At 40.7% G+C, this 27,435-nt stretch overlaps 1 protein-coding gene and 1 non-coding gene across 2 annotated transcripts; both read left to right on the top strand.

The window, feature by feature from the left end:
* Positions 1-4,615: 4,615 nt before the first annotated feature.
* Positions 4,616-21,903, top strand: FRG1 (FSHD region gene 1). Its single transcript, XM_006092641.3, has 9 exons — positions 4,616-4,869; positions 7,105-7,172; positions 9,814-9,939; positions 11,178-11,235; positions 14,390-14,504; positions 16,397-16,501; positions 18,895-18,986; positions 19,749-19,859; positions 21,797-21,903. Exons 1-9 carry the CDS (start codon positions 4,808-4,810, stop codon positions 21,831-21,833), a joined length of 774 nt encoding a protein of 257 aa, XP_006092703.1. The 5' UTR covers positions 4,616-4,807; the 3' UTR covers positions 21,834-21,903.
* On the top strand, positions 6,343-6,475 carry LOC111826796. The gene has a single exon (XR_002830194.1). It is a non-coding gene; the product is annotated as a small nucleolar RNA SNORA66 (small nucleolar RNA).
* Positions 21,904-27,435: the final 5,532 nt, after the last annotated feature.

Genomic DNA, 27,435 nt, shown 5'->3' with positions numbered 1-27,435 from the left:
TGCCACAGGCCTGCACTTGCATCATCTCTGACCGTCCCACTTCCTCTGCAACATCCCATCAGGTTCAGTATTCCAGGAAGCAGAGCGTGGTTGAGGCCAGGTATGTGCCCACACAGAGCAGCCAGGAAGCTGGAAAAGGCAGCACCCACTCCCTTTCACTTTTGAGGCAGAAGGTGGGGCCCTCCCACACACGGAGCTCAGGATTCCAAAAGCCTGGTTGGTAAGCTGTCCACTACAGCACCCCATTAGTAGAGGAAGCAACGGTGAAACGGAAGGTGTAAGATCACAAGTGAGGTAGAAACATACTGTTAGGGGGCCTCCCAGGAGAGATTCTATTTGATTGGGGATCAGAAAATGTTTCGTGAAAGTGGCATTTAAGAAAGGCTTGATGGATCAGATCTTTACTGACAGAAATAAACAGAAAGGGGGTTCCAGGCCACTCAGGGGAAAGGAATAACATAACCAACTTCAACCTGAATGCAAAGGAGATGGCAACATAATATCTTCCCATTAAATTCTTATACTGCTTAAGTGGGCCGTCATTTATTTCTGTTATTTGCAATGAAGGCTATAGACGGAGTACACTCTCACGTTAAAATACCATTCCACCCAAATCCCACTGGAGAAAGTATGGATTTTATTTTTAGTTCTGGCTATTTAATTCTTACAGGGACGTTCCGCCCAGAAGTGGGGGTTGCAATGTGGCAGCAATCTGTAAATTGAAATATTTATTCACTGACTCAACATTTACTTAGAGTCTAATGCGTTCCAGGTTCTGAGATCAAGTGCACAAAATGAGGACGTTCAAGGCCCTGCCTTTGTGGTGGTCAGAATAATGCCCCTTCCTGCCCCCCTGCCCCCTCCCCCCGCTCCCCCGCACCCCCCTCCACCCCCCCCACACACACACACCAAGATGTCTCCATCTCTGCCGCCTGTGAATTTGTTACCTTACAGGGCAAAAGGGACTTTACACATACATGAAATTAAGGACCTTAAGTTTGGGAGATAATCCTTGATTATCTGGGGTGGGAAGGCAACCTAACCCCACAGGACAGTGATGGCGAACCTTTTGAGCTCGGCGTGTCAGCATTTAAAACCCTAACTTAACTCTGGTGCCGTGTCACATATAGAAATTTTTTGATATTTGCAACCATAGTAAAACAAAGACTTATATTTTTGATATTTATTTTATATGTTTAAATGCCATTTAACAAAGAAATATCAACCAGAAAAATGAGTTCGCGTGTCACCTCTGACACGCGTGTCATAGGTTCACCATCACTGCCATAGGAGAAAGGCACGTGAATAGATGCAGAGAAGAAAGCAGAAAGAGAAGATGGGTGGCTGATGTGAAAGTGGTGTAAGTTACCTAAGCTGTGACCATCAAACCCTTGCCACAGAAAGCTGAGTTGAAAGCTAACGAGAACTACAAATAAGAATAAATGAAGCTAACTAGAAATAAAACAGTAAATAGCAATATTTATGGAGTGCTTACAAGGCGCTGTGCCTGTGTGACATGTAAAAATGTTGAAAGTTCACATAAACTGCGCCTATGTGCCAAAGTTTTAAAAAATGGTATTTTATTTCTGTAACTGATCTCATTTTACTCTCTCTCAGTAGAGTGTGGAAAATGCTTACCCTTGCCAGTGAAATGCATTGGGCTCTTTCCCCATCAATTACTCCTCTGAGGACTCAGTCCATTCAAAGTTCAGTCTCAAGGCTGCTCCCTGCGCCGGGGCCCACCCTCTGTGCTGCTCATGCTGCAGAAGGCATCTGGGCGAAGACCAACGTCACACCCTCGTGGGGAGGGGTGGCACCGGCCTCAGACTCACTCGTCTCTGCTGCGTACTGGTCTCGGGGCACTCTGCACAGATGTTTGCCAACACGTGGCAATCCTGACTTTACCTGGGCGCGTACAGGCGCCCATGTGCCTGTGATCACAAGGCATCACGCTCTGAGGCCCCGTGTCCCTCTGCAGGCCTGGCTGGTAAGCCCCTGTCAGCCAAGGCATGAAGCAACGCCAGCGCTAGCCCAGCACTCACAGGCTGAGAGTAGAGATGTATGTCTCGGACCCCTCGCTCTGTCCTTACTGCTCTGTCCTTACTGCTCTGTCTCTCCTGGGCCACTCCATGCAGCTGAGAAGCAGAGCACCAAGGCGGACATTCTCTGACCTTCCTTTATTTGTCCATCTTTTCTTTTTTTGTTTGTTTGTTTGTTAATCCTCACCCACGGATATTTTTTCCATTGATTTTTAGAGAGAGTGGAAGAGAGGGAAGGAAGGGAAGGGAAGAGAGAGGCATCAATGAAAGAGACACATCGATGGCTGCCTCCTGAACGTGCCCCAACCAGAGCCGGGCATCAAACCTGCAACCCAGGTACGTGCCCTTGACCAGGAATCGAACCCAAGACCCTTTGGTTCTCGAAGCACACGCTAACCACTGAGCACACCGGCCAGGGCTCCATCCTTTTCTGTCTATCGGAGGAAGTCCCCGGAGGGGTCTGGGGCTGGGTACCTTACCAGAGACACAGCAGGGCCCTCTCCTAGTCGAATTCCTTAGGAGTCTCCTCCTTCCTCCACAGTGGGAGGATTTCTCCTCTGTCCTCTGGTCCAGTGGAAATTCCCTTACATCCACCTTTAACCAAGACAGCTTGCCAAACTTTAGACAGACTTCCTGACTCTACGCCTCACCTCCCTTCTCTTAGAAGATGTGCTTTAGAGAATTTTTACAGATGGCCCTAGACTTAGGATGATCCCACTTAAGATTTTTCAACGTTTATGATGCGAAAGCAATAGGCATTCAGTAGAAATGGGCCTGGCTGAGCTACCATGTCCCGAGCCTTAGGAGTATCTTTTACTAAGGACAGTAGTTCTCAACCTTCCTAATGCTGCGACCCTTGAATACAGTTCCTCATGTTGTGGTGACCCCCAACCATAAAATTATTTTTGTTGCTACTTCATAACTGTAATTGTACTACTGTTATGAATCGTAATGTAAATATCTGATATGCAGGATGTATCTTCATTGTTACAAATTGAGCATAATTAAAGCATAGTGATTAATCACAAAAACAATATGTAATTATATATGTGTTTTCCGATGGTCTTCGGCGACCCCTGTGAAAGGGTCGTTCAACCCCCAAAGGGGTCGCGACCCACAGGTTGAGAACCGTTGACTCGGGATATTTTCAGCTTAGGAAGTATTTATCAGGACACAACCCCATCGTGAGACAAGGAGATTCTGTAAGTCCCTTCCCTGCCCGATTAACGCCTCTGGCCAGATTTACAACCCAGGGGTGCCTTTCTCAAGGACCTGGAGCCATCATCCCTTTGAAACATGATCCTCGAGGGAGCGAGCACCCTTCCTCCCGGTCTCTGCGAGGGTAGGAGCCTAACTTCCCGGGTGCCTTGCTCCTAGTGGTAAGACCACCTCCTGTCATAAAGGCTTCAGAAACTTACTTTTCCTTCGGGCGTAACCAGGGAGCACACAGGTCAGAGCCTGTAGGACTGACTCGCTGCCTGGAGCCTCCTGCAGACCCGATGCCAGGAGGCCTTGCCTCTGGTTTCCAGCTTCTCCTGCTACAAAGGGAAGACCGGGTCCAGGCAACCTGAGCACAGCCTCGGGTCCTGCCACCTCCTCCCATTTGCTTCCACCTGCCTTGCCCACCCTTTACTCCAGCAGCAACAGCGGTAGCGTCTCATCTTCCCCAGCACTCGGCAAACTTTTCAGAGAAACACCCACACTCGGCTTAGTCACCTTCTCAGGTCACATAACAGGGAACTACATTATACAGCGACAGCGGCAGGGAGAAATGGCATCAACATGCCAGGATTCCCCTCCTGGGGGAACAAGAGGCTGCCTTGCAGGCGGGGGTAATCACCAGCTATTATTTCCTTAGGAAGGTCACGGGGCGGTGCAGAAGATGGTGGGGAGCGGGGGGAGACGGAACCGGGAGGTGAGTTATAAACCGCGGGAGAGGATGGAGCAGGCAGGGGACCCCGGAGGCAAGTGACTGCGCTGTGCACGCCTCGCCGAGACCCGCCCGCACGGGAAGACCAACCTCCCACCCCCTCCACCCGGATCCCCGCAGCACTTGGGAAATCCGCGGCCCGAATTCCGACACGTAATTATCTTTCATTTTATTCCCTAATCGTTTCCTGTAGCACACCACGCGGGTCGCCTTAGTTAAAACGCTACAGTAAACGCTTATGTCACTGAAACCGCCTGTAAAGTCGTCCAGGGCCAGGGGATGCTCTCGGCTGCACCGGGAAGTCGGCCCAGCCCGCGGATGGCTGCACGGGAAGGAGTGATTGTTCACTCTCTCTCTGGGTGATTGATTCGATCTCTCTGAGTGATTGGTTCGCTCTCTCTGGTAGATTGATTCGCTCTCCCTGGCTGATCTCAGGGTGCCCGCCTCGGGGACCCCGCACACCCCGCAGGAGGCTATCCGCACAGTGAAGTGATTAATCACCCGCGGCTGTTATACCCGCTTCGACCGCCGGAGGGCGCGTCTCCCCAGGTTCCCGAACACGGCGTTCGGAACCAGCGAACGAGAGGTGACGTATTTAGACCCTCCGCCGCCGCCGTAGCCGGGACTGTAAACAGGAAGTGGGACTCGGGCTGAGCCTCGGCGTTCGGGGAAGAGAACCAGCGGTTTAGCAGAGACGCCTCCGGCCGCCGCAGCGGGCGTGCGCTTCAGGGGCCGGCGCCTCGTCCCCACTTCTGTGCCTCCCCCGTCCACCCCGCTCCGGCGGAGGTGTTCCGTCCCGCGCCGGGGCCCACCTTTCTACCGAAGCGTCACCAGGGCCATGGCCGAGTACTCCTACGTCAAGTCCACCAAACTGGTGCTCAAGGGAACCAAGGCCAAGAGGTAGGTAAGGCCGGACGATGGCGACGCAGACCCCCTCTGTCCGAGCAGAGTCTCCTGGAGGCCGGGACAGCTGTCAGTCATTGAGGCCCCCCGCCCGGGCCCGGCGCCGGGAGGACGGAGGCGGGGAGACGGGAGCCGAGACGCCCCGCGAGGGGAGGGGTGGAGGGCGGCCCTGACCTCACGTGTGGCCCATCCCCACCCCTACTCCTCCCCGCGGCGGTCTGGGGGCTCAGGTCACAGCTCCCTACATTGGGGATCGTTACTTTCACCGCCGCCTCCCTCCACCCTGTTTGGATAGGGATAGGGGCTCGAGTAGGAACTCCACCAATGACGAGTTTTGAGATTTGTGGCAAGTGCGTTAATATCTCTGAGCGAATCTTAATCCACTCAAGAGGGGTTAGTGACGCTCTAAAATGATGGTCATGAGGATGAAGTAGGAGGACACGTGCAGGAAATACTGTAATGAGAGCCTCCCGAGCAGGCGGAGGGCGGAGGGTGATGGAGATTTTAGGAAAAGGTGTCTGCCCGCTCCCATCTCCACCTCGTTTAACTGGTAGGTTTGGTGGGTTGACTGTTCTGACACACGTTAGCGTTTCCTCCTGGTCGCGGAGATTTAAAACCCAGTTCTGGGTTCTCTTGGGTGAGATGGGAAGAAAGTGTCGGGGAGCAGCTGAAGCCGCTGCCCTGGGATAGGTCTGCAGCTTTTACCGTGTGAATTCCCGGAAGGAGGGGAGACTTCGCTTCTGAAAATGTACTTTATCATGAAAACGCAAACAAATGTGTCCTATAATGATCGTAACTACTGAGCATAATTAACACGTATGTAGCACTTTTTATGTGCCAACAACTGTTGTAAACGCTGCATATTAACTTTTTAAAATCGCCCCTGGTTTTTTTAAATTATTGCAATATAATTCCCATAAAATTCAATATTTTAACGTACAGTTCAATGGTTTTGTTAGTATATTCACAAGGTTCACCACTGTCTAGTTGCTATACATTTTCATCACCTCAAAAGGAAACCCCTTACCCATGAAGCGTCCACTCCTCCCGGTCCCCCTCCCTGTCCCTGGCGGTCACTGACCTGCTTTCTGTCTCTATGGATTGCCCTGTTCTGAATAGTTCACATAAATGTAGTCATACAACATGCAGCCTTTTGTATCTGGCTTCTTTTAGCGAAACTTTCTCGAGGTCCATCTGTGTTGTAGCACGTATCAGTACTCATTCCTTTTATAGCTGAATAATATTCCATTGTGAATGTAGTATCTATGACTATGACACATTTTGTTTATCCATTCAACAGTTGATGGACATTTGGGTTTTTTCACTTTTTGGGTATTATGAATAATAGTGCTGCAAATATTCTTATACAGTGAAAATGAGAACAGAACAACCAAAATCTGTGGGTCACAGGGAAGCAGTTCTAAGAGGGAAATTTATAGCGTTGCATGCCTATCTCAAGAAACAAGAAAAGTGCAAACTCGATCACTAACTCTGCATGATGTTGCAGAAGTGAAGGGAACCAGGTTTGCTAAAGTAATTGTGGTGATAGAAATGTATTAGCCTCAGAAGCTACTGAGGTGGTTCATTCTATCCTAGTACAGTGTAAAAAAGAAAGAGAGAGAGAGGAAACAAGAGAAAGCCCCAATAAATGATCTAACGTTACACTAAAGAAACTTAAAAAAGAACAAAGCCCAGAGTAGAAGGAAGTAATAAAGATCAGAGTAGAAGTAAATATTCTTATACAGTTATGAACATATGTTTTCATTCCTCGTGGGTCTATACCTAGGAGTAGAATTGTTATGTCATATGGTAACTGTGTTTAACTTTTTAAGGAACCCCAAACTAATTTCCAAAGTGGCAGTGCCATTTTACATTCTCACCAGCAACACATGAAAGCACATATTAACTCTCAATCCTCACAATAACCTTAAGAGTTGGGTCAAATTATTATCTTTATTTTAAAGGTTGGGAAACTGACTCAGTCAAATTTGCCAAAATCACAGAGCTCGGAAGTGATATAATCAGCATCCAAAAATCAGGCGAGCTGGCTCCCGAGTGTGCTCTTAACAGTAACACTATATATACATGATCAGAAATAAGAGCCATGTCGATGTAAATTAATAATTTATAAACCAATGTACAGCTTAAAAGATTCTTCTGATATTCCACCTTGTAATATTTAAAATGCAAATCAATATGCCTAAACTCATCTATACAAATTATCTCCTGTAGTAAGAAGAAAAAGAGCAAAGAGAAGAGAAAAAGAGAAGATGATGAAGAAACCCAACTTGATATTGTTGGTAAGTTTTCTAAATTCCGAGAAAAGTTAGCACTGGTTGGGATCCCTTTAAAAATATCTTCCTACTTAGAGATAAATAGTAAAAAGAAAGTAGGAGCAGTTTATGACCTAGTCATATTTATTTCAAAGTGCTCAAGTATTATTTATGGTTGTAGATTTATTCTCCAGCACAGTAGGTGTCATCGATGCCTTTCCATCATTATCAGATGAAAGCACAGGAGAGAGGAAACAGCTCTGATTTAATAGACACCATTAGACTACTTTTAATAGCCCAGATTCTGATACATTATTTTCAAGTCCTCATATAAATATTTAACCAAATATATTTTACAGAGTATAGTAAGTCCTAACTTAAAGTTGTCGGTAGGTTCTTGGAAACTGAACTGTAAGTGAAATGATGTATGGTATAATGAAACCAGTTTTACCATAGCTGATTGATATAAACGAGAGTTAAGTTCCTTCAGCATATTTTTAATCACAAAAACATCACCAAACTTCTAAAGACCCAGAATACTCTAATATTAAACATAAGATAAATACGAGCTATACATACACTTAAGAAAGATGAATATGAACAAGTAAGAGCCTTCTTTTCCAACCCCCTTATTCCAGTTCAGAGTTGCCGGTGGCCAGAGTCTATCCCTGAAGCTCAGGATACAAGGCAGGCACCAGCCCTGGACAGCACGTCCTTCCATCGCAGGCACCCTCCTACACCCTCCCACACTCACTCAGAGCGGGCCAGTTGAGACACGCCAGTTCACCTCACAGGCACATCGATGGGATGTGGGTGGAAACCTCAGTACCCAGAGAAAGCCCACACAGACGTGGGGAGAATGTGCAGACTTCACACACACTGGCCCCTGCTGGGAATTGATTTTTTTTTTCCTCATCAACTTTAAACGTCACATCATTGAACAAAACAATGTTACTCAATGACTTGCTTTATTTTCTTAGAACATGTATGCATTTTAAACTAGTGACTTGTATATCCCTAAAAGAAATATATTCACAGTGAAAATAATTACTTTGTATACAGTGAAATTAATGAAAATCTTAATTACACATCAAGGTAGCCTATAAATGGCAACAGAAATAAGTTGGCCCAAATATATTTAACTAGCCTGTTTTCCAGTTAATTCTTCCATCCTTTCCACACCTATACTTTAAAGCAGTTCTTTCTTTTAAAACTTGGCAGGTTGCATTTTGAAACTTCATAAGTTATGGTTCCTTTACATTTTATATGATACGGTATAAAGCTAATATTCCAGAAAAAATCTCACATTTTTTTGAAATAGCAAATCAACAATTCTACAGTTAAGGTACATATTTGGGTAAATATCTAGGTGTAGAATATCTAAGGGTAGGTGAATATTTAGCTATATGAGTTAAATGATAGGTTATCCTTTAAACTCATCTATGTAAATTATCTCCTGTAGTAAGAAAAAGAGCAAAGGATACGTGAATATTTAACTATATAAAAAGCTGCCACAAATTTTCTAAAGTGCCTCTACCACCTTACCCTCCCACCAAGAAAGTATTAAAATTCTATTCTTACTCTTTTCTCTCAGTTTGTGGTTTTACTTTTCATTTTCTTAACAGTGTCTTTTGATAAGTGTAAGTTTGTGATTTTTATAAAACCTAATTCTTTTCTATTATAACAGTCACCTTATTTCTCCAGTCTAAGAAGTCCTTGTTTACCCCAAGGTCACAAAGATAGTCTTCTATATTTCCTTTTACAGGCTTCATAGTTTGGGATCTTACATTAGATCTATGACCCATCTCAAATTAATTTTGGGTATGGTGTGAGGTAAGGATCGGGGTTTGGGGGTATGATTTTCCAGGTTTGTATCCAGTTGTTTCAGCAGCACTATTGAATAGACTTTCCTTTCCCCATTAAACTGCTTTGGTATCTTTGTCAAAAATTAATTGATTTTGTTAAAAATTAATTGGTCTATTTCTAGACTCTGTTCCATCAAGTTGTGTGTTGTTTCTATTGTTTCACGGATATATTTGTCTTGATTACTATCACTTAACCAAGTTTTAAAATCAGGTGATACGAGTCTCCCAACTTTACACTTCTTTTTCAAGATTGTTTTGATTATTCTAGATCCTTTACATTTACATGTAATTTTATAATCAGTTTATCACTTTCTACAGTAAAGCCTGTTGGATTTTCGGGAGAATTGTGTTGAATATGGATCATTTGGGGAGACTCAACATCTTAACAACATTGACTCTCAATAATATGCAGTTAGAGTGTAGCAGTCATCCATGTCTTTTTTTATATCCTTAAATATTTCATAACTTTACACTATTATAAATAGAATTTTAATTTTTATTGTTCAATTGTATATAGATATGTAATTTATTCCTATATATTGAGCTTGTAGTCTGAGACATTACTAAATTAATGGATTATATCATTGCCAATGTCCTGGTTTTGATGTTGTGCTATCAGTAGCAAAGTTATGCAAGAGGTTCCCATTGGGAGAAAGTGAGTAAAGGGTATATGAGATTTCTTTCTATTATTTCTGAGAACTGCAAAATAATGTTTTTAGAAAGTAAGTTATAACAATAGCAATAAGTAAGAACCTTGTGTCAAATCTAAAATACAAATTTTAAATATTGATTTTATTTTTTAGGAATCTGGTGGACAGTAACAAACTTTGGTGAAATTTCAGGAACTATAGCTATTGAAATGGATAAAGGAACCTACATACATGCACTTGACAATGGACTTTTTACACTGGGAGCTCCACATAAAGAAGGTTTGTGTCTGATAGAAGTGATTAAAAGGAAGGCCACGGAAGTATACATTTTATTGCATTTGTTCACTTAGGCCAGCATCTAACTAATCCCAAGCATATTCCAAAGGAATGAATCTATTACATTTGACTCTTCCACTTTTTTCTTTTTTTTTTTTTAATATATTTTATTGATTTTCCACAGAGAGGAAGGGAGAGAGACAGAGAGTCAGAAACATCGATGAGAGAGAAACATCGATCAGCCGCCTCCTGCACATCCCTCACCGGGGATATGCCCGCAACTCAGGTACATGCCCTTGACCGGAATCGAACCCGGGACCTCTCAGTCTGCAGGCTGACGCTCTATCCACTGAGCCAAACCGGTTTTGGCATTCCACTTTTTTCTTTCCTCAACATTTACCTCTTATTGGCAACTCCCTCTTTCTAATATAAAAATTAGAAAACATGTTGTATAGTTCCAGAAGAATATCTATGGAAGTCAAAAACAACATGAATAATTGAAATGCTATGTAGAAAGAAAAAGAAAACGTGGCTGGATCAAAGTTTTGAATTCCTTTATTCTCCAGACCTTTTGCTGAAACTAACCTGGAACACTGTAAACAATTTAAAGTTTTCTCATTCCCTTTTAGCTCATCAGAGAAAGCATTGAGATATGAGGTAATTAGGAAATAAAAAGCAATGTCTTTTGGTCTGAATGGCCATCGTTTGAATTAATTAAAGCATTTAATTTTTTAATTATGACATGGTTTGTCCATGTACTGACTGCATTTTAAAACACAAAGAGAAAATACCTTGGAAGTGACTAAATAAGCATCATGCTGACCTATCTTATTAAGCATGTAAAACAAATATGGCACTTATAAGAAGATAAAGTAGATCTTGGTAATATGAATACTGCATTATAATGACATCATAATGTAATATTTGTATATTTAATTTTTATATATATTTTTTCATTGATTTCAGAGAGGAAGGGAGAGGGAGTGAGAGAGACATCAATGATGAGAGAAAATCATTGATTGGCTGCCTTTTGCATGCCCCACACCTGGGCTTGTGTTCTGACCGGGAATTGAACCGTGACCTCCTAGCTCATAGGTCAGCGCTCAACCACTGAGCCATGCCAGCCGGGCTACATTTAATTTTAGAAGAAAAATACATTTTTTTAAAAAACTGTAGACTATCTTTACATGTATATTTATAACAAATGTCAAATTTATTTCAAAATGTTTTTTGTCCTGTAGTGGATGAAGGCCCTAGTCCTCCAGAGCAGTTTACAGCTGTCAAATTGTCTGATTCCAGGTAAGCTTGAGTTGAACTATAATTAATAATCTTTTATTATTTTAATTTTATTTATTGAAATTTTTAAATATATAGCTAACGTAAGCCCACAGAGTAACTTTCACTTTAAAAAGCAAAACAGCCCTCACCGGTTTGGCTCAGTGCATAGAGCGTCGGCCTGCGGACTGAAGGGTCCCGGGTTCGATTCCAGTCAAGGGCATGTACCTTGGTTGTGGGCACACCCCCAGTGGGAGATGTGCAGGAGGCAGCTGATCGATGTTTCTCTCCCATCGATGTTTCTAACTCTCTATCCCTCTCCCTTCCTCTCTGTAAAAAAATCAATAAAATGTAATTTAAAAATAAATAAATAAATAAATAAAATAAATAAAAAGCAAAACAATATTTTTGGAAAGTATTTTGTGATATTTAATAAAATATAACATTATTTATATATCCAGTTAATATGTAGGTATTATTAAATTACATTTTCAATAACTCCATCTTTAAAAGAGAAAAGCCCCAGATAAAAGCATACATTATGATTTCTAGCAATATATAATACTATGCTGGGAAAACGAAATGTTACCAGTGGTCGGCAAATTGCCGCTAGGGAACCGCCGTCCCCAACCACATGCGGCTCTTTGGCCCCCTTGAGTGTGGCTCTTCCACAAAATACCAGCTCTTCCACAAAATACCGACTTCTGCGCATGGGCCACGACGTTTAAATCGCACTGTACGTGCACGCCCACACATGGTATTTTGTGGAAGAGCCACACTCAAGGGGCCAAAGAGCCACATGTGGCTCGCAAGCCGCAGTTTGCCGACCAGTTATAAACCAAGTAAGATATAGATTAGAAAAATCCTGTGACGAAAACAGACCGAAGACTGTCTGTTATTACTATGATATTTAAACTCACTGGTTAGCAATCAAGAGACAAATAGGAAGGTAGAAGAAAGGAATATTGTTTTGTTTTGTTTTTTTTTTACGTTAGATCTTTTTTTTTTTTTTTATTTTTCGCTATAAGTATTACAAAGGGTATTACATAAGTGTCCTTCCCCCCCCCCCCCACCCTTGACAAGCCCCTGCCCTCCCTTACCCCCCAGTGTCTTATGTCCATTAGTTATGGTTATATGGATGCATACAAGTCCTTCGGTTGATCTCTTACTCCCCTCCCTCCTGTCCCCCAACCCTCCCTGGGCTTCCTACTGCAGTTCGACAATCAGTTTGAGGCAGCTCTGCCACTGTATTTATTATTGTTCGAAAGTTTGTAATGGTCTTAATTATCCACGAAAGAGTGAGATCATGTGGTATTTTTCCTTCATTGACTGGCTTGTTTCACTTAGCATAATGCTCTCCAGTTCCATCCATGCTGTTGCAAATGGTAAGAGTTCCTTCTTTTTAACAGCAGCATAGTATTCCATCGTGTAGATGTACCACAGTTTGCTAATCCATTCATCTACTGATGGGCACTTAGGCTGTTTCCAGATCTTAGCTATGGTGAATTGTGCTGCTATGAACATCTGGGTGCATATATCCAGAAGAAAGGAATATTGTTGAAAGCAGCAGAGAATGTTACATAGGCATAAAAACCAAAAGGACATTTTGCTCACTATTTTTACAATAATTTTATAAGCTGACCTTTTTTTAATTCTCAAAATGCAAAAGTACAGAATGATGCTTTGTGTAGTAGAACAACTAAATTTCATATTCTAGTAATTGGCTACATCAAGACAATAATGACTTGTGTTATATTATCATTAACCTATACATGAGTATAAAGTCAGTCCCCTGGCATCACAGGGGATTGGTAAGCTAAAAACATAGAAATCCTAATTTTCTTTAAAAAACAAATTAAGATGATTATTTCTATACTTTCTTTGAATGGCCAACAAGTACACCAGACTTTTAAAGAATAAAAGTGGAAGAAGAAAAATCAATAAACACAAACTTCTTTATATATTTTAAGAATAAAGAATTTGAAAAATATTTGCTATATAATATATAAGCCAGGGGTGGGCAACCCCTGGCACGCGTGCCAAACATGGCACGCCAGTAACTTTTGCTGGCATGCGAAACCCTCTCTATAATCTTCTATTTACAATTTTTTTCTTAATATCGACTTTCTTATTTTTCAGATAAATTCAGTGTAGGTGCATCTTAGATAAATAAATAATTTTACATAACAAGTTATCTTAAAGACCATAGACATGGATTGATGAGAGGGGAAGAGCAATTTCTATGCCTCTGCCTTAACTCTCCCTGCCTTCCTAGATCCAACCAGTGTTTTGGTTTCATCCACATACGCTTGTGAATCTTTGTTCTCAGAGATGAATTTTGTTAAGTCTCGTAATAGGAGTAGCCTGACGGATGAAAGTAGTAGCTCGTGCATATCTCTGAAGGTCACGAAATATAAACCTGATGTAAAATCTCTGTCATCAGTGATGCAGCAGGAAAAGTCCCACTGATAATATCAAATGGAGTCATAAAGTTTTCTGTCGGACTGTCAGTGTACATGTATACATTAAAAAATAAATGTGCCGCCCTAACCGGTTTGGCTCAGTGGATAGAGCGTTGGCCTGCGGACTGAAAGGTCCCAGGTTCGATTCTGGTCAAGGGCATGTACCTGGGTTGCGGGCACATCCCCAGTAGGAGATGTGCAGGAGGCAGCTGATCAATGTTTCTCTCTCATCAATGTTTCTAACAGTCATAAAGTTTTATGTCGGACTGTCAGTGTACATGTATACATTAAAAAATAAATGTATTTTTCATCATCATATACTGTGTTCTTGTCGCTCGAATGAATTTTATTATTTCTTCAAGGTTCTTCACATACGTACACCTTAAGAGATATCAAGTAGGCGTAACATGTTCTCAAAAAATTAGGGTTGGCACCCAGAAGAATTTTGAGTCAGAGATTTTGCTGGTTTTGGCAAGCACTCACAAAAAGGTTGCCCACCCCTGATATAAGCTATAATGCTTGTAATAAAAGTAGAATATGACATTGTATGTACAGAACTACACTTTCCTATATGGTAGTCATTAATCATTTGTGACTTTTGAATATTTGAACTATAGCTAGTCTGAATTTTTATGTACATGCACATTATTTTTATGTTCCATATTTAATTTTCTTTCTCTCAGTTTTTAACATCTATCTTGTTTATTAATCTGAAGAATTGCCCTAAAATCTGGCTATGGAAAATACCTTGGTATAAATTCAGATGGACTTGTTGTTGGGCGTTCAGATGCGATTGGACCAAGAGAACAATGGGAACCAGTCTTTCAAGATGTAAGTGCTATTAATGTTTATAGAAAGCTTGTCAATGTAAGGAATCTCTTTTAAGGATAAATCAATTTTATGCACAGAAAATAACCAGCAGCACTTATTTATAATAGTAGAAAAAATAAACTTTAAAATATCTATAATAGAACATTATATATCCATTAAAGTAGTATATTTGAAGAAGAATGAATTTGGAAAATGTTTTCTATATAGTAGTAATATATAAAATATAATGCTTGCGATAAAAAGCAGAATATAAAGTTACGTACATATAAAATTACATTGTCCAAAATGTAGCCACTAGCCACGTTTCCATGATGATAAATTAGCCAAGCACCCCCCAAAAAGAGATAATTACTTAGACTCGTTCCTTCTTGCCCTGAATTAAAACCTCTGGATCACTAACTTTTTCACTCCAATGAGAAAAACATTTTTCCATTGCACATTGCAGCCTAGTACACACGTGTATAACTGAAACAAGAGTTGTACTTGGCAGTACTTACTTATCTACATGCTTGCACTCTGATCTTTTCTATTCTACCTCTGTTTCTGTCTCTCTTTATTTTTTCCTCAGTACTGGTCAGGACCCACTAAATTCATTTCATGAACTACTAATGGGTTACAGCCCCTTGTAGGTAGATGATCCTACCAATATACTGAGATGCTCATAATAAAAATTGTATCAACAGAAAAGGCTGTTATATAAGGTCAGGATGATGAGTCAGATACTAATGCTCATACAGAACTTAAGAGGCATTCATCTCACTTTATTTGGGGGAAAGACAAAGTTTTTAAATTTTAAATTAAAGAGAGACTTAAAAGTCCCTGATATAACAAATAAAACTGGATTGCAGAAAGTAACTAAAAGATCAGCAGTACAGGTTTAAATCACCTGGGAATATACAACCATATCCAAGCTCACCAAGGGTCATCCAGATGACAGAAAACCCAGCCCTTGCCTAGCCAGCGTGGCTCAGTGGTTCAGCATCGACCTATGAACCAAGAGGTCACGGTTCAAATCCCGGTCAGGGCACATAATCAGAGTTTGGGCTCGATCACCAGTGTGGGGCGTACAGGAGGCAGGCAGTCAGTAATTCTCTCTCATCATTGAGGTTTCCCTCTCTCTGTTCCTTTCTGAAATCAAAAATATATTAAAGAAAAAAGAAAACCCAGCCCTTGTCATCTTGAGTAAAAAATTAGATCCATGTTATTAGCACTTTCATAACTGGATATAAGGTTATTAATACATTTTTGTAATTATTATGTTTGTGGATATTTTGTTTGATGTTTAAGGTACTCATTTTTCTAAAAAAATCAACTATATACAAGTTATGATTAAACCTTATATATGTAAGGAAATTTAATCAAATTTATAATCTTGGTTCAGATACACAAGAAAATTAGTTTTCAAAGTTTTGTTTATCAGAATCAGATAATACATTGAGAAATAAACAACGAAAAAGAATATGAATATTTCTTTCCATGCACAAAGGTCTCCCAGACGTTGATTCTTAAAGTTCTGAACAGTAAACTCAAAGGCCCCAAAAGCTAGCTTTTGTATGATACAGTCTTATGGAGAAAAATTTTACTTAAAGCACAACTGTTTGAGTAAATTGTTGTTATAATTTTTATTGTGTTTACAGCTATTTTTTTCAAACTCAACTAAATTAGTAATATCCTCAATAGATCTTTTAGATCAAAGGAAATAATTCTATTTGATCTAGTTAGAATTTAGTCTTACTAATATACTAGAAATATTTATTGTGGTTTTCTTTAAATAATTAGATTATAGGTGGTTTTAGTTTTCTGTATTTTTTTTCCAGGTTTTCTCCAAATTCTTTTTCCTGATTCCTTTTGCAGATATTCTCGTAACTATTTTTTATTGTTATTTTATTTAGGGGAAAATGGCTTTATTGGCCTCAAATAGCTGCTTTATCAGATGCAATGAAGCAGGTGATATAGAAGCAAAAAGTAAAACAGCAGGAGAAGAAGAAATGATAAAGGTAATCATGACATTTTTCTATAGATTAATACATGTCATATATGATACGACTATATCTCTTTAAGATGTTGAAAAGTAAAAAAATAAAATGTTGAAAAGTTATTTACTCTCACTTGAAAGACTTATTTCATTGCTTTTTATACTGTGCTCCAAATAAGCTTTGTTTTTAGTTATAAATCCCATAACTGATGGCGTGTTTACACATTGTGGAAGAGAAATTACTGTATAAGCTCCCTTGCTATTATCTCCATGTATTAGTATCTTTTTCTGAGTACTTCCACGTTTTTAGCCCTCTCTTTTTTTTCCTTATCTGCATTTTTTTTTAAATCCTCATCCAAGGATACGCTTACTGATTTGAAAGAGAGAGAATATTGATTAGTTGCTTCTTGTATAAGCCACACTGGGGATCAAACCCACAACCTAGGTATGTGCCCTGATGGTAAATCAAACCTAAGACCTTCTTGGTGCATCAGATGATGTTCCAACTGCTAAGCCAGCTGGCCAGGCTAAAACTTAATATTTTAAATAAATAAATATGAGCACATGATTCCAAAATTTTCAAATACAGGCATATATAAACATATGTCTCCCATCCTTCTACAGCAAGCCTGCAGACCGCATGCCTCATTTATTTGGTCTGTATTAGCCTTTGAGTTTGACATGCTTGTTCTACAGCCTTCTAGAGTTTCTGAATAAAAATATAAGTGTTTGTAATTTTCTACTTTTTTACACTAAAGTTAGCCTTCTTTATACATTGGTTTACACATTGATTTTTTTTTCTTTCTTAACATTGTATTTTGGAGCTTCGTCCTTATCATTACATTGAAAGTTTTCCCTCTCCTTTTGGTTTTTCTTCTTCCTCTCTCTCATTTTTTAATAGCTACATAATATTCTGTTTTAGGGGTATACCATAATTGATTTCATCAGTTCTGTACAAATGGAAATTTAGGTTATTTCCAGTCTTTTGCTGTTATAAGGAGTGCTGCAGCACAGAACTTTGAATGTGCATCATTTTGTGGGTGTGCAAGTATATCCGAGGGTAAGCTCCCAGAAGCATAGTTACAGGGTCAAGGGTTATAAACCTGTATAGTTGTTTACATACTGCCAAGTAACCTCTATAGGGGTTGTACTGACCTACACTCCCACCAACATGTAGGAGAAGGTTACTAGGTTGTTTGAGTTGTCTCATACTTGATCATCCGTGTTGCTAGTCAGTGTATAAAATATAAAAGTCTTAACAGAATTTTCAGAGCCCTTGCCCTTAAGTCTACCAGACCTGAGGCCCTGAACCTAACTGTCCCCTATCCCTGGGCTCCTGAGCATTAAAGAGAAAAAACCAACATGATATAGAAAAATGTTAGTTACATGCAGACAAGTGGTTAGAATAAGATGGAGCTTGGAGACATTGTAGAAAATAGGTCTACCTTTCATCTAGCGCCAATATTCCACCTTTGTGTGGAAATTACCTAAAAATCGGTACAGGGTCTGGTAGGGTTAAACTCTGGATCTTTTGATGAATACATAAAAGTCTTTACATGCATCTATCAAGTATCTGTACGTGCTCTGTGTTAAACTTCGTGTTATATATTTGATTTTACTTTTTAAATGTTCTTGGCTTTCATAATACTCAGTTTTAATCTTTCAGTATTTTTTTTCCTTTGAAAATATCACTTGCCTTTTAAAACAAGAATAATACCAGTAACTCTTCACTTCATTATTTGGAGTTGGTTGGTGGAGAAAGAAATACCCTTTCAGCACAAAAAATTAGAAATTTCAGAATATTTTCCAAAATTTTATCAAAAGGTATTTTCTCCACCAAAATCTCAAGAATTTTTGTCTAAAACTTAGATCTTAATTGCTGTATCTGTCTCTGTTCATTTATGGCAATGGATAGTAAATGTCAGTCAAAACTTAAGAGAATATAAGAAGTATTTAAAAGGGGTAGATTCCGGTTAGATAAAAACAAATTGTGTTAAGTTAAAAGTTTGAATGTATTTGGTAATAGCAAAGTAAAATACTATTTTAAGCTTTCAATGTGATGAAATACACACTATCTGCTAGGGATAATTTGGTCCTCCTGTTTTGAGGCCAAAATTAAATTACTGCCTAATTGTTTAGCAAAATCTGATCTGTAAAATGTTTTTCAAGTAATTTTCTCTTTAGTGTTTCTGATGCAAGGCTCTAGAGAAACATATAATAGCAATGATTTATATAAATTCTATATGCAAATAAAAACAGTATCTAGAACCTGTCTTTTTCTGAGGCTAATTGCTAAGTTAATGGTTTCCTTCTTTTTGCATAAGAAATCACCTAGACTGTTCTTGTGTGATAAGTAAAGAGGGAAAGGGGGAAGATGAATGTGTAACTTACTGGGTTCTCATTTCCAATGTCCAGATTAGATCCTGTGCTGAAAGAGAAACTAAGAAAAAAGATGACATCCCAGAGGAAGACAAGGGAAATGTTAAACAGTGTGAAATCAATTACGTGTACGTAGTCTTTTCCTTTTAGACCTACACATCTGACAGTGAAGTGCTTCTCAAGGTGCCTAAAATAAAATACCTGAAGGACAGGAAGAGGCAGCATAATGTAAACTCTAGGACAGTGATGGCGAACCTTTTGAGCTCGGCGTGTCAGCATTTTGAAAAACCCTAACTTAACTCTGGTGCCGTGTCACATATAGAAATTTTTTGATCTTTGCAACCATAGTAAAACAAAGACTTATATTTTTGATACTTATTTTATATGTTTAAATGCCATTTAACAAAGAAAAATCAACAAAAAAAATGAGTTCGCGTGTCAGAGGTGTCACAGGTTCGCCATCACTGCTCTAGGACAAAGCACTGAGCTCAATGCTTTTCTTTTTCACAGTCCTTCAGTTTTCCTAATTATCCTCCTAGCTTCCAAAGCTAAGTCACCTGGCCTTGTGTGTCCTCCCTGTTAATTAACAGAATGGCTGTACCGTGTCAGTACAGACTGGCAACCCTACACTGTTCCATAGCCAGGACATGGACTCCAGCCCGCATTCCATGGTGGAGGTGAGGCGTGTAGAGCTGCCAAGCAGCTGCCCTCTTACTGGGGGGCACTAACTAAGAGCATTGGTATTTGAAAAGCTGTATGTTACTAAAGAAATATATAGTAATTAGGTTTTTTTAAATAAATGAAAACTTTAAAAATATTTGTAAGTGCATCAGTAATCAGGTATAATCAAAGTTTGAGATATTTTTTCAAGAGAGGTATTTTCTTAACAGAAAGAAATTTCAGAGCTTCCAAGACCAGAAACTTAAAATAAGTAAAGAAGACAGTAAAATTCTTAAAAAGGCCCGGAAAGATGGATTTTTGCATGAAACACTTCTGGACAGGTATGTGTATTTTTACTTATTTCCAGCTATGATTAAGTACTCAGTAGAAGTGGCGAATATAAAACCCAATGTTCTTTTTCTTTTTCTTTTTAATCCCCACTCAAGGATATTTTTCCATTGATTTTTAGAGAGAGTGGAAAGGGGAGAGAAAGACAGAGAGAAATATCGATGTGAGAGACACATCGATTGGTTGCCTCCTGCATGAGCCCCGACCAGGGCCCCTGCAACTGAGTACGTGCCCTTGACCAGAATCGAACCCGGGACCCTTCGGAACCACAGGCCAATACTCTGTCCACTGAGCCAAACTGTCTAGAGCCCAATGTTCTTTTTGAATTACTTGTAGTTTTCAAATATTTACCTTTATTTCTAATTTGCGAACATGGTAATATTACCTAAAAAGGACATCGTAAGTCTGGGAAAAGATTGCCAAGAAAAACTGTCTAAATATAGTCAGATTCCAAGTACTTATATATTTTGTTGTAAGAAATTCAGATTTCACTGAAATTACATAATAAATTTATTTACAACATCTTTTTATAACTGTTAGAAGCAGGCTAGAAAGAAGTCATTTGATTCATTTCAAAATTCAGTTAGTTCTATTGGAGTGGCACAGGTTCTTAAAAATGAGATAAATATAGGTCAGTTTAAAAATTACTAAGTATAAAATTAAATTAGTGAAATTGAAGCACTTTTATTAAGTCAAATTCAGAAGTGTGCAGGATCTTTATCATAGCACATTATTGATATTTATTACTGTTCCTATTTAGTTAAGTAATATTCTGGATTTACAACATTAAAAACTGAGTAGAGCGGTTAAACTTTGAGCTTAACAACTAAAATCAAAGAAGTGCCAGATTAAAGAAGAATTTGCTAATATGCCACTCATTCAAGTCCAATGTTGCAAAATTAGTCTTAAGACATTTCTTTGTATTACTTGATAAAAAAACAGTGTATTTCCTGCTAACTAGTTGATCGAGTTATTAACTGAAGTCAGTAAATGATGAAAGAATTTTTCCCAGCTAAGAAAATTAGCATCTAGTTTCTAGTTCTGAGAAATTAAGAATGAGGTATAAAAATAGTCAGGTTATGGACTCAGAAGAAATAGAATAAGGTTTATAGTCTATGCCCTGTAACTTTTATCACTTAACAAAATCACTACATTGTTAAATAGAAGTTTGGGCATGCTTAAAATCAGAGGTAATTAAAATTGCTCATGTGGACTGAAAAAGCCCTTAGGCACATTTGTTAAAGATGAAGAAAGGACTTTCATAAGAATAGAATCCATTCAGTATGAAACACTAGAGGCCAGGTGCACGAATTCGTGCGCCAGTGGGATCCCTGGGCCTGGCCTGCAGGATCGGGCCAAAACCGGTTCTCCAACATCCCCCGAGGGGTCCCGGATTGCGAGAGGGTGCAGGCCGGGGACCCCCACTGGTGCACAATCAGGGCCAGGGAGGGACACAGGAGGTTGGCCAGCTGGGGAAGGACCACGGGAGGGCTCCAGGGCGTGTCTGGCCTGTCTTGCTCAGTCCGGATCAGCCGGACCCCAGCAGCAAGCTAACCTACCAATCGGAGCATCTACCCCGTGATGGTTAGTGCATGTCATAGCGACTGGTCACCAGTCGACTGTCTGCCCCCTGGTGGTCAGTGCACGTCATAGCCAGCAGTTGAGGGGCCTTAGCATATCATTAGCATGTTACACTTTGATTAGTTGAACAGCCCACCGGACAACCGGACACTTATTAGGCTTTTATTATATAGGATAGGATAAAATTGAAAAGTAAAATTTTAATTAAAATATTTTAATATAAACAGTGTGGTAATATAATAACCAAAATTGAGAACAGTTTTTAAGTATGGGTTTATATCTAATAGCAGTTAACTATATATGGAATGTTTTACATTGATTAACTTTTATTATTTGTCTTTTTAAACAGGAGAGCCAAGTTGAAAGCTGATAGATACTGCAAATGACCAGGGGTTTTATCTCTGTCTTTTGTTTGTTTTTCTGAATAAAATAATCAGTGGAAGTGTTTTTATAGAGTTCTTGGGTTGTTGTGAAATTATTGCTAAACTAGTAGCAACTTTTACCAAGGTTAACCAAGTTCAGCTGAGCTTCTCCGTGGATGTACTTTTTAGTTCACTGCAGGGTTTCACATGGAAATGAAACTTGGAGTACACAGCTAAAGTGCCACAGAGTTCTTTTCTTTTCTGATTTCCTGTCATAAAGCAGGGGTGCTGCTCTGTGAAACTGATGTTTCTCGTGCAGCTCGTGGGATCTATCTTACTGCTTTACGCTTATTGCTTTCCCTACGTGACCTGATGCAATACATGCTACTAGGTACTACCAGGGCTGACCAGCAGCCCCTGAGCGACAAGTGAATGGTTACTCTGACACACGTTTCTGTGAAAGAGAGCTAAGGGACTGCTTGGCTTGAGAAACCAAACCTCCCCATTCGCCTGCCTCCTCAGGCTTTATAAAATTAACTGTTAGGTACTATCAGTAGGGTAAGCATCCTTGAGACGACACATGCATCTGCAGGGTCCTTTAAGCGAGGACGTCTGAGGACTAAACACAACGATTCCAGTAAACACCTGGGGGCTCAGACTTGTCTGGAAAAGTCAAGGCAGGGGTGGCCGCCTTCAGCCAACTCCTGTCCTGTGCCTTCCCACAGGGAACCTTTAAAGGGAAGTTGGAAAGTGCCAGTCCCATCAGCCAGCAAGGCTTTGATTCTACCTCTTCAGTGTTGCCCAAATCACACAAGCCAAACACATGTCCAAACAAGGGTGCTGGGCAGAGAGAAGTCAGGCATTAGGCCACAGAATGGGAGCAGGAAACTTTACAGAAGAGCAAGTAGGCTCAGGACAGAAGATAAAAGTCAAATTGAGGAAAGCCGCTATTTTGGACAGTTTAGCCACAGGACATCGTGCAGTGCTTTCCTCTCACTTGGGAGATGGGAGGGGAGCTAGCCTCTTTCTGAGCTTCTGAGCAGTGTTCCAGATGTCCTCTAACCCAGGTTGTGTATCGGGCCTGGACGTCCCTGGAAATTCTGCTTCAGAAGCACTGACGTTTCTGGGTGTTCACAGTTCCACGTGGATGCCCGTGCACAGCCGGGATTGCGACCTGGCCGAAGCTGCCGCACCCTGCCTGGTTCTCGGCCTTTGTATTTACGGCACCAGCTGTGGTTGCAAGGCCTTCTTCATCAAGGTAGCTGAGCTGCCAGTATCACCCTTAGGAAGGAGCTCTCACCGTAGATGAGCCGGAACTGAGCATTCCCGTTCCAATAGCTAGACATTCCCCAGCTGTGTTCTCTTTTCTGACCCTCAGATGGGGAGCATGCTTGCTACGCTGATCCTCCAAAGCAGTGGTTCTCGACCAGGGGGTGCTTTGTCTCCCGGGGGACATTTTGCAACGTTCGGAGATAGTTTTGGTTGTCGCACTAGGAGAAGAGGTGCTACTAGCAACTAGAGCAGCGGTTCTCAACCTGTGGGTCGCGACCCCTTTGGCGGTTGAACGACCCTTTCACAGGGGTCGCCTAAGACCATCCTGCACATCAGATATTTACATTACAATTCATGACAGTAGCAACATTACAGTTATGAAGTAGCAACGAAAATAATTTTATGGTTGGGTCACAACATGAGGAACTGTATTTAAAGGGCCAGAAGGTTGAGAACCACTGAACTAGAGGGTTTGAGACCAGGGATGTAGCTAGACATCCCACAATGCACAGGACAGCAGCCACCACAACAGAGTTATCTACCCCAAAATGCCAGTCTTGCCAAGGTTGTGAGACCTTTAGTCTCTACTTTTGCCAGATCTCTGACCCCTTAAACAATAGTTCACATTTCTATGCGTAAGAATCACTTAGGGTACCTATAGATTTCTAAGGCCCATCCTTAGAGATAGCAAGCCTAGAGTTGGGCCCCCAAACTGACATTTTAATAAGCACTCCTGGTAATTCTAAAGCAAGTGATCTGAACCTCACTTGGAGAAACACTACCCTGAAGAAACGAAGTCTCCTCTCCGGCAGCAGTGTTGGGGTCCAGCCCCAGGAGGTCCAGGGGTTCCCAAAGGTGTGGACGGAGTTGGCAAAGAAATAATGACATGGAGGCAGTGTTCAGTCGATCATCATAGCTAGGTTCTTTTTTTTATTGTCCTGTTACATCTGTATACCAGTTGATTTTAATCCTATCCATTCTATTCCAAAGGTTAGGGCGTTTCTTATCTCCATTCCAAGGTTACTCTATTGTTCTATTAAGATACAAGGAAGTAACTGAAGGAGATTATTCTAAGTAAAGATTATGCAGCTTAAGCGTGATTGTTCGTAGTTAAAGTGATTAACTACCCGCCTGGCACTTAGTTAAGGGGTTTTATTCCCTCCCTAACTCCAGGGAAAAATCCCCACCTGGGGAAACAACCTTTCTCGGAGAGGTGACCTTGGTTAAAACACATAGGGCTAAGAAGGGGAGCAAACATATTAAGAACAGTATGCCATATACGCCAGGTCCCTTGAAACATATGCTGTGCAGATGTTTCTTCCCTGCAGCGACTGGGTCAAGCAGCAAGGATGGACCGGCTTCCGGCAAATTCCCCCATTTTTATTTTTTAAATGACAGCGAGTGTAAATCATCGGCCACCTCTCGGATTGGGTTGTTTAAGACTTGTTTGTGATTTTGCTAACAGGTCAGTCCGAGGCTTAACCCTGTATCAGCTCCCCACACAGCAGCTTGGTCCCTGAGACTGTCTGCCGCTGATGGATTTCCCTGGAACAAACATCTGTCTGAATTTCTGAACATAGTGATTCCCGGGTCCCTTGTCACAGGGCTCACCCTCGTGTTCCCCCAGTTCCTGCCCCCATTCCAGGTGGCAGAACTATTACAGAATGAATTCCTGGCAACTAGGAAGATACATGTTTTAAAAATGCATTGCCCCCCTCACCCTGCTCGTGTGGCTCAGTGGTCCAGTGTCAGGGTTGTGGGCTCAAACCCAGTGTGGGGCATGCAGGAGGCCACCTAGCAATGATTCTCATCAATGTTTCTATCTTCCTCTCCCTCTCTGAAGTCAATAAAAATATATTTAAAAAATATATGCATTGCCTGTCCTCATGAGCTAGTAAAGGAGGACAAATGAATAAAAAAGTCGGTGACAGATAAATGTTCCTTCCCGGTTTCCATCATTGCACTTCCTACAAACCCCCGTTTACAGCACGGAGATCAGTCTTGGGAGAGTGGCCGGGGTCAAGAATGAATGCATCTAAACTGTCACACGGCCCACATTTTTCCATCTTATGCATGAGGAAATAAGGAGAAATTTTGTTTAAAGCACTTGAGATCTGGCCAAGCATGTTCCTGATTTACCAGTCTACCAATCTTATCTAAAAGAAGGTCATACAGAGAAAGACAAATATCGCATGATTTCTCTTACCTGTGGTATCTAAAACACAAAGCAAACAGATCATAGATACAGAGAACAGGCTGGTGGTTGCCAGAGGGAACAGGGGAGGGAGGACAGGTGAAATGTACAAAATTCCAGTTATAAATAAGTCACAAGGATGTAATGTACAGTACAAGGAATACAGTCAGTAATATAATAACTTGATATGGTGACATGGTAACTACACATCATGGTGATCATTTTGTAATGTATAAAAATAATAGAATCACTATGTTGTACACCTGAAACTAATGAAATATTGTATGTCAACTATAATTATTTAAAAGGTTATCTACAATAAAAGCACTAACCAAAGAAAAAGACAAGTATCGCATGTTCTCACTCATATGTGGAATCTAAAGAAAATAAACTGATGAACAAAATAGATCCAAGAGACATAGAAGCATGGAACAGACAGATGAATCTCAGAGGGACTGTGGTGGTTGGTGGGTGAGTGGGTGGGTGGGTGGATGGATGGGAAGAGATTAGCCAAAGAATGTATATGCTTGTATACATAATCCATGACACAGATAATAGTGTAGTAAAGGCCTGGGGCGGGAGGTGGGGCGGGGGGGGGGGGGGGGCGGAGGCGCCGGAGCTAGAAGGTGTCAATGGGGGGACAAAGGGTGCTTCTGTATAACTTCCAACAATAAAGAGAATTTTTTTTTAAATCCTTGTCCACCAACTCCAACATCCGGGTCATCTGGGGATCGTTCTCCAGTGATTGCCTTTTCTTTTGATTATGTTTCTTCATATGTCTGGTAATTAGATTGTATTCTGGACATTATAAATAATGCATTATAGAAACAGTGGACTCTGTTTTGTTCCTCTGAATAATTGTTTGTGTAACAGGCAGTTAACTTGGTTGAGCTCACACTCTAAGTCCTGTCTCCCCTACGGTGGGCAAAAGGAAATTTCTACGCAGCTCTCTGTTTAGGCCGAGCTGCTTGGAGTCTGCCCCAAGGCTGTGGGGTTCAGAGATCAGCAGGAGATTGGGGCAGTGTGGCCGCTCTTAGGTCTCCCCTTTTCAGCCATTCCTCCTCCCTTTCCAGATTCTTTGGTCATTCTGAACTCTGTCCTCCGATTCCTCCACTAGTGAAACTTGAGGTTTCCATGAGTTTTAATTACTCTCAGTGGCACTGCCTGGGGGTCTGTCCTAAGTTGAAAAGAGTTAAGAATATGATTCCCTTCTTACCAGAGTGAACTCCCCTCCAGTTTCTGCATGCTTTGGTCACTCTCCATTACCTTTAGATAATATTTAATATTTGTCCAAAGTATAAATATTTTGTGTGTGTCAAAGGTTAGTGTAGTAAAAACTACTCCATGACTGGCTCAAACTCTAATATCAAGGACTTGCCTGGGCTTTTCTAGGTACAGATACCATCACATCAGGTAACCCAGCACCCACCCCCACATGATGGAGTTCCTGCGTCAGGCCCAGGGTAGACACTAATCAGCCCATGGCTTCAACTCCCTGTTGCAGAAATTACATTTACTCAGTCATTCTAAACACTGATGGCACAGAAGAACATATTAAAATATGCTGGCTTAATTCCATATTATATTCACCAAGTTATGATGACATGATAGTTTTCTTAACTGAGACGGGAAATCATAACTGACTTTCTTTTCATGATGTTATTATTTTATGTTTTTATCCTAATCAAGAATATTAGCCTGAGAGGCTTAATGCAGGTAAAGTCCATTAACATATTTTTGGGCTCACACATATTGAAATCCATTTCATTTCATGAGATTAGAAACCAAAAGAATAATTCCATAAAAGAAGAAATTTCATTTCCTCTTTTCTCACCCATCTATTAGTTTACAAATTCTTTTAAAGTGCACATTTCATGAAAGGAACTTGATGGCGTTAAGGCAGGTCTTGTTTTTTGGCATTTCTGTGTACTCTACGTCATGATAATCTCTGCCACTATTAGTGTATTTCTGTTTAATTGTATGGCACTAGGGCACTTTAAATTTTATTGAGGCTTTTCTTTGAAGAAGAAACAATAGGCTTTCTTTCCAGTTAGCCGTGCGTTTCAACACTGCCTTTGTGTTTCTCGAAGAATACATATTCTTTTCAGAGCGTACAGCGAGGACTTATAAATCAAAATCTGCAGGGGTTTTCCTTACAGC

Source organism: Myotis lucifugus, unplaced genomic scaffold (genome assembly GCF_000147115.1).
Source record: "Myotis lucifugus unplaced genomic scaffold, Myoluc2.0 scaffold_102, whole genome shotgun sequence".
NCBI lineage: Eukaryota > Metazoa > Chordata > Mammalia > Chiroptera > Vespertilionidae > Myotis > Myotis lucifugus.
This window is presented reverse-complemented; position numbering and strand designations above follow the sequence as displayed.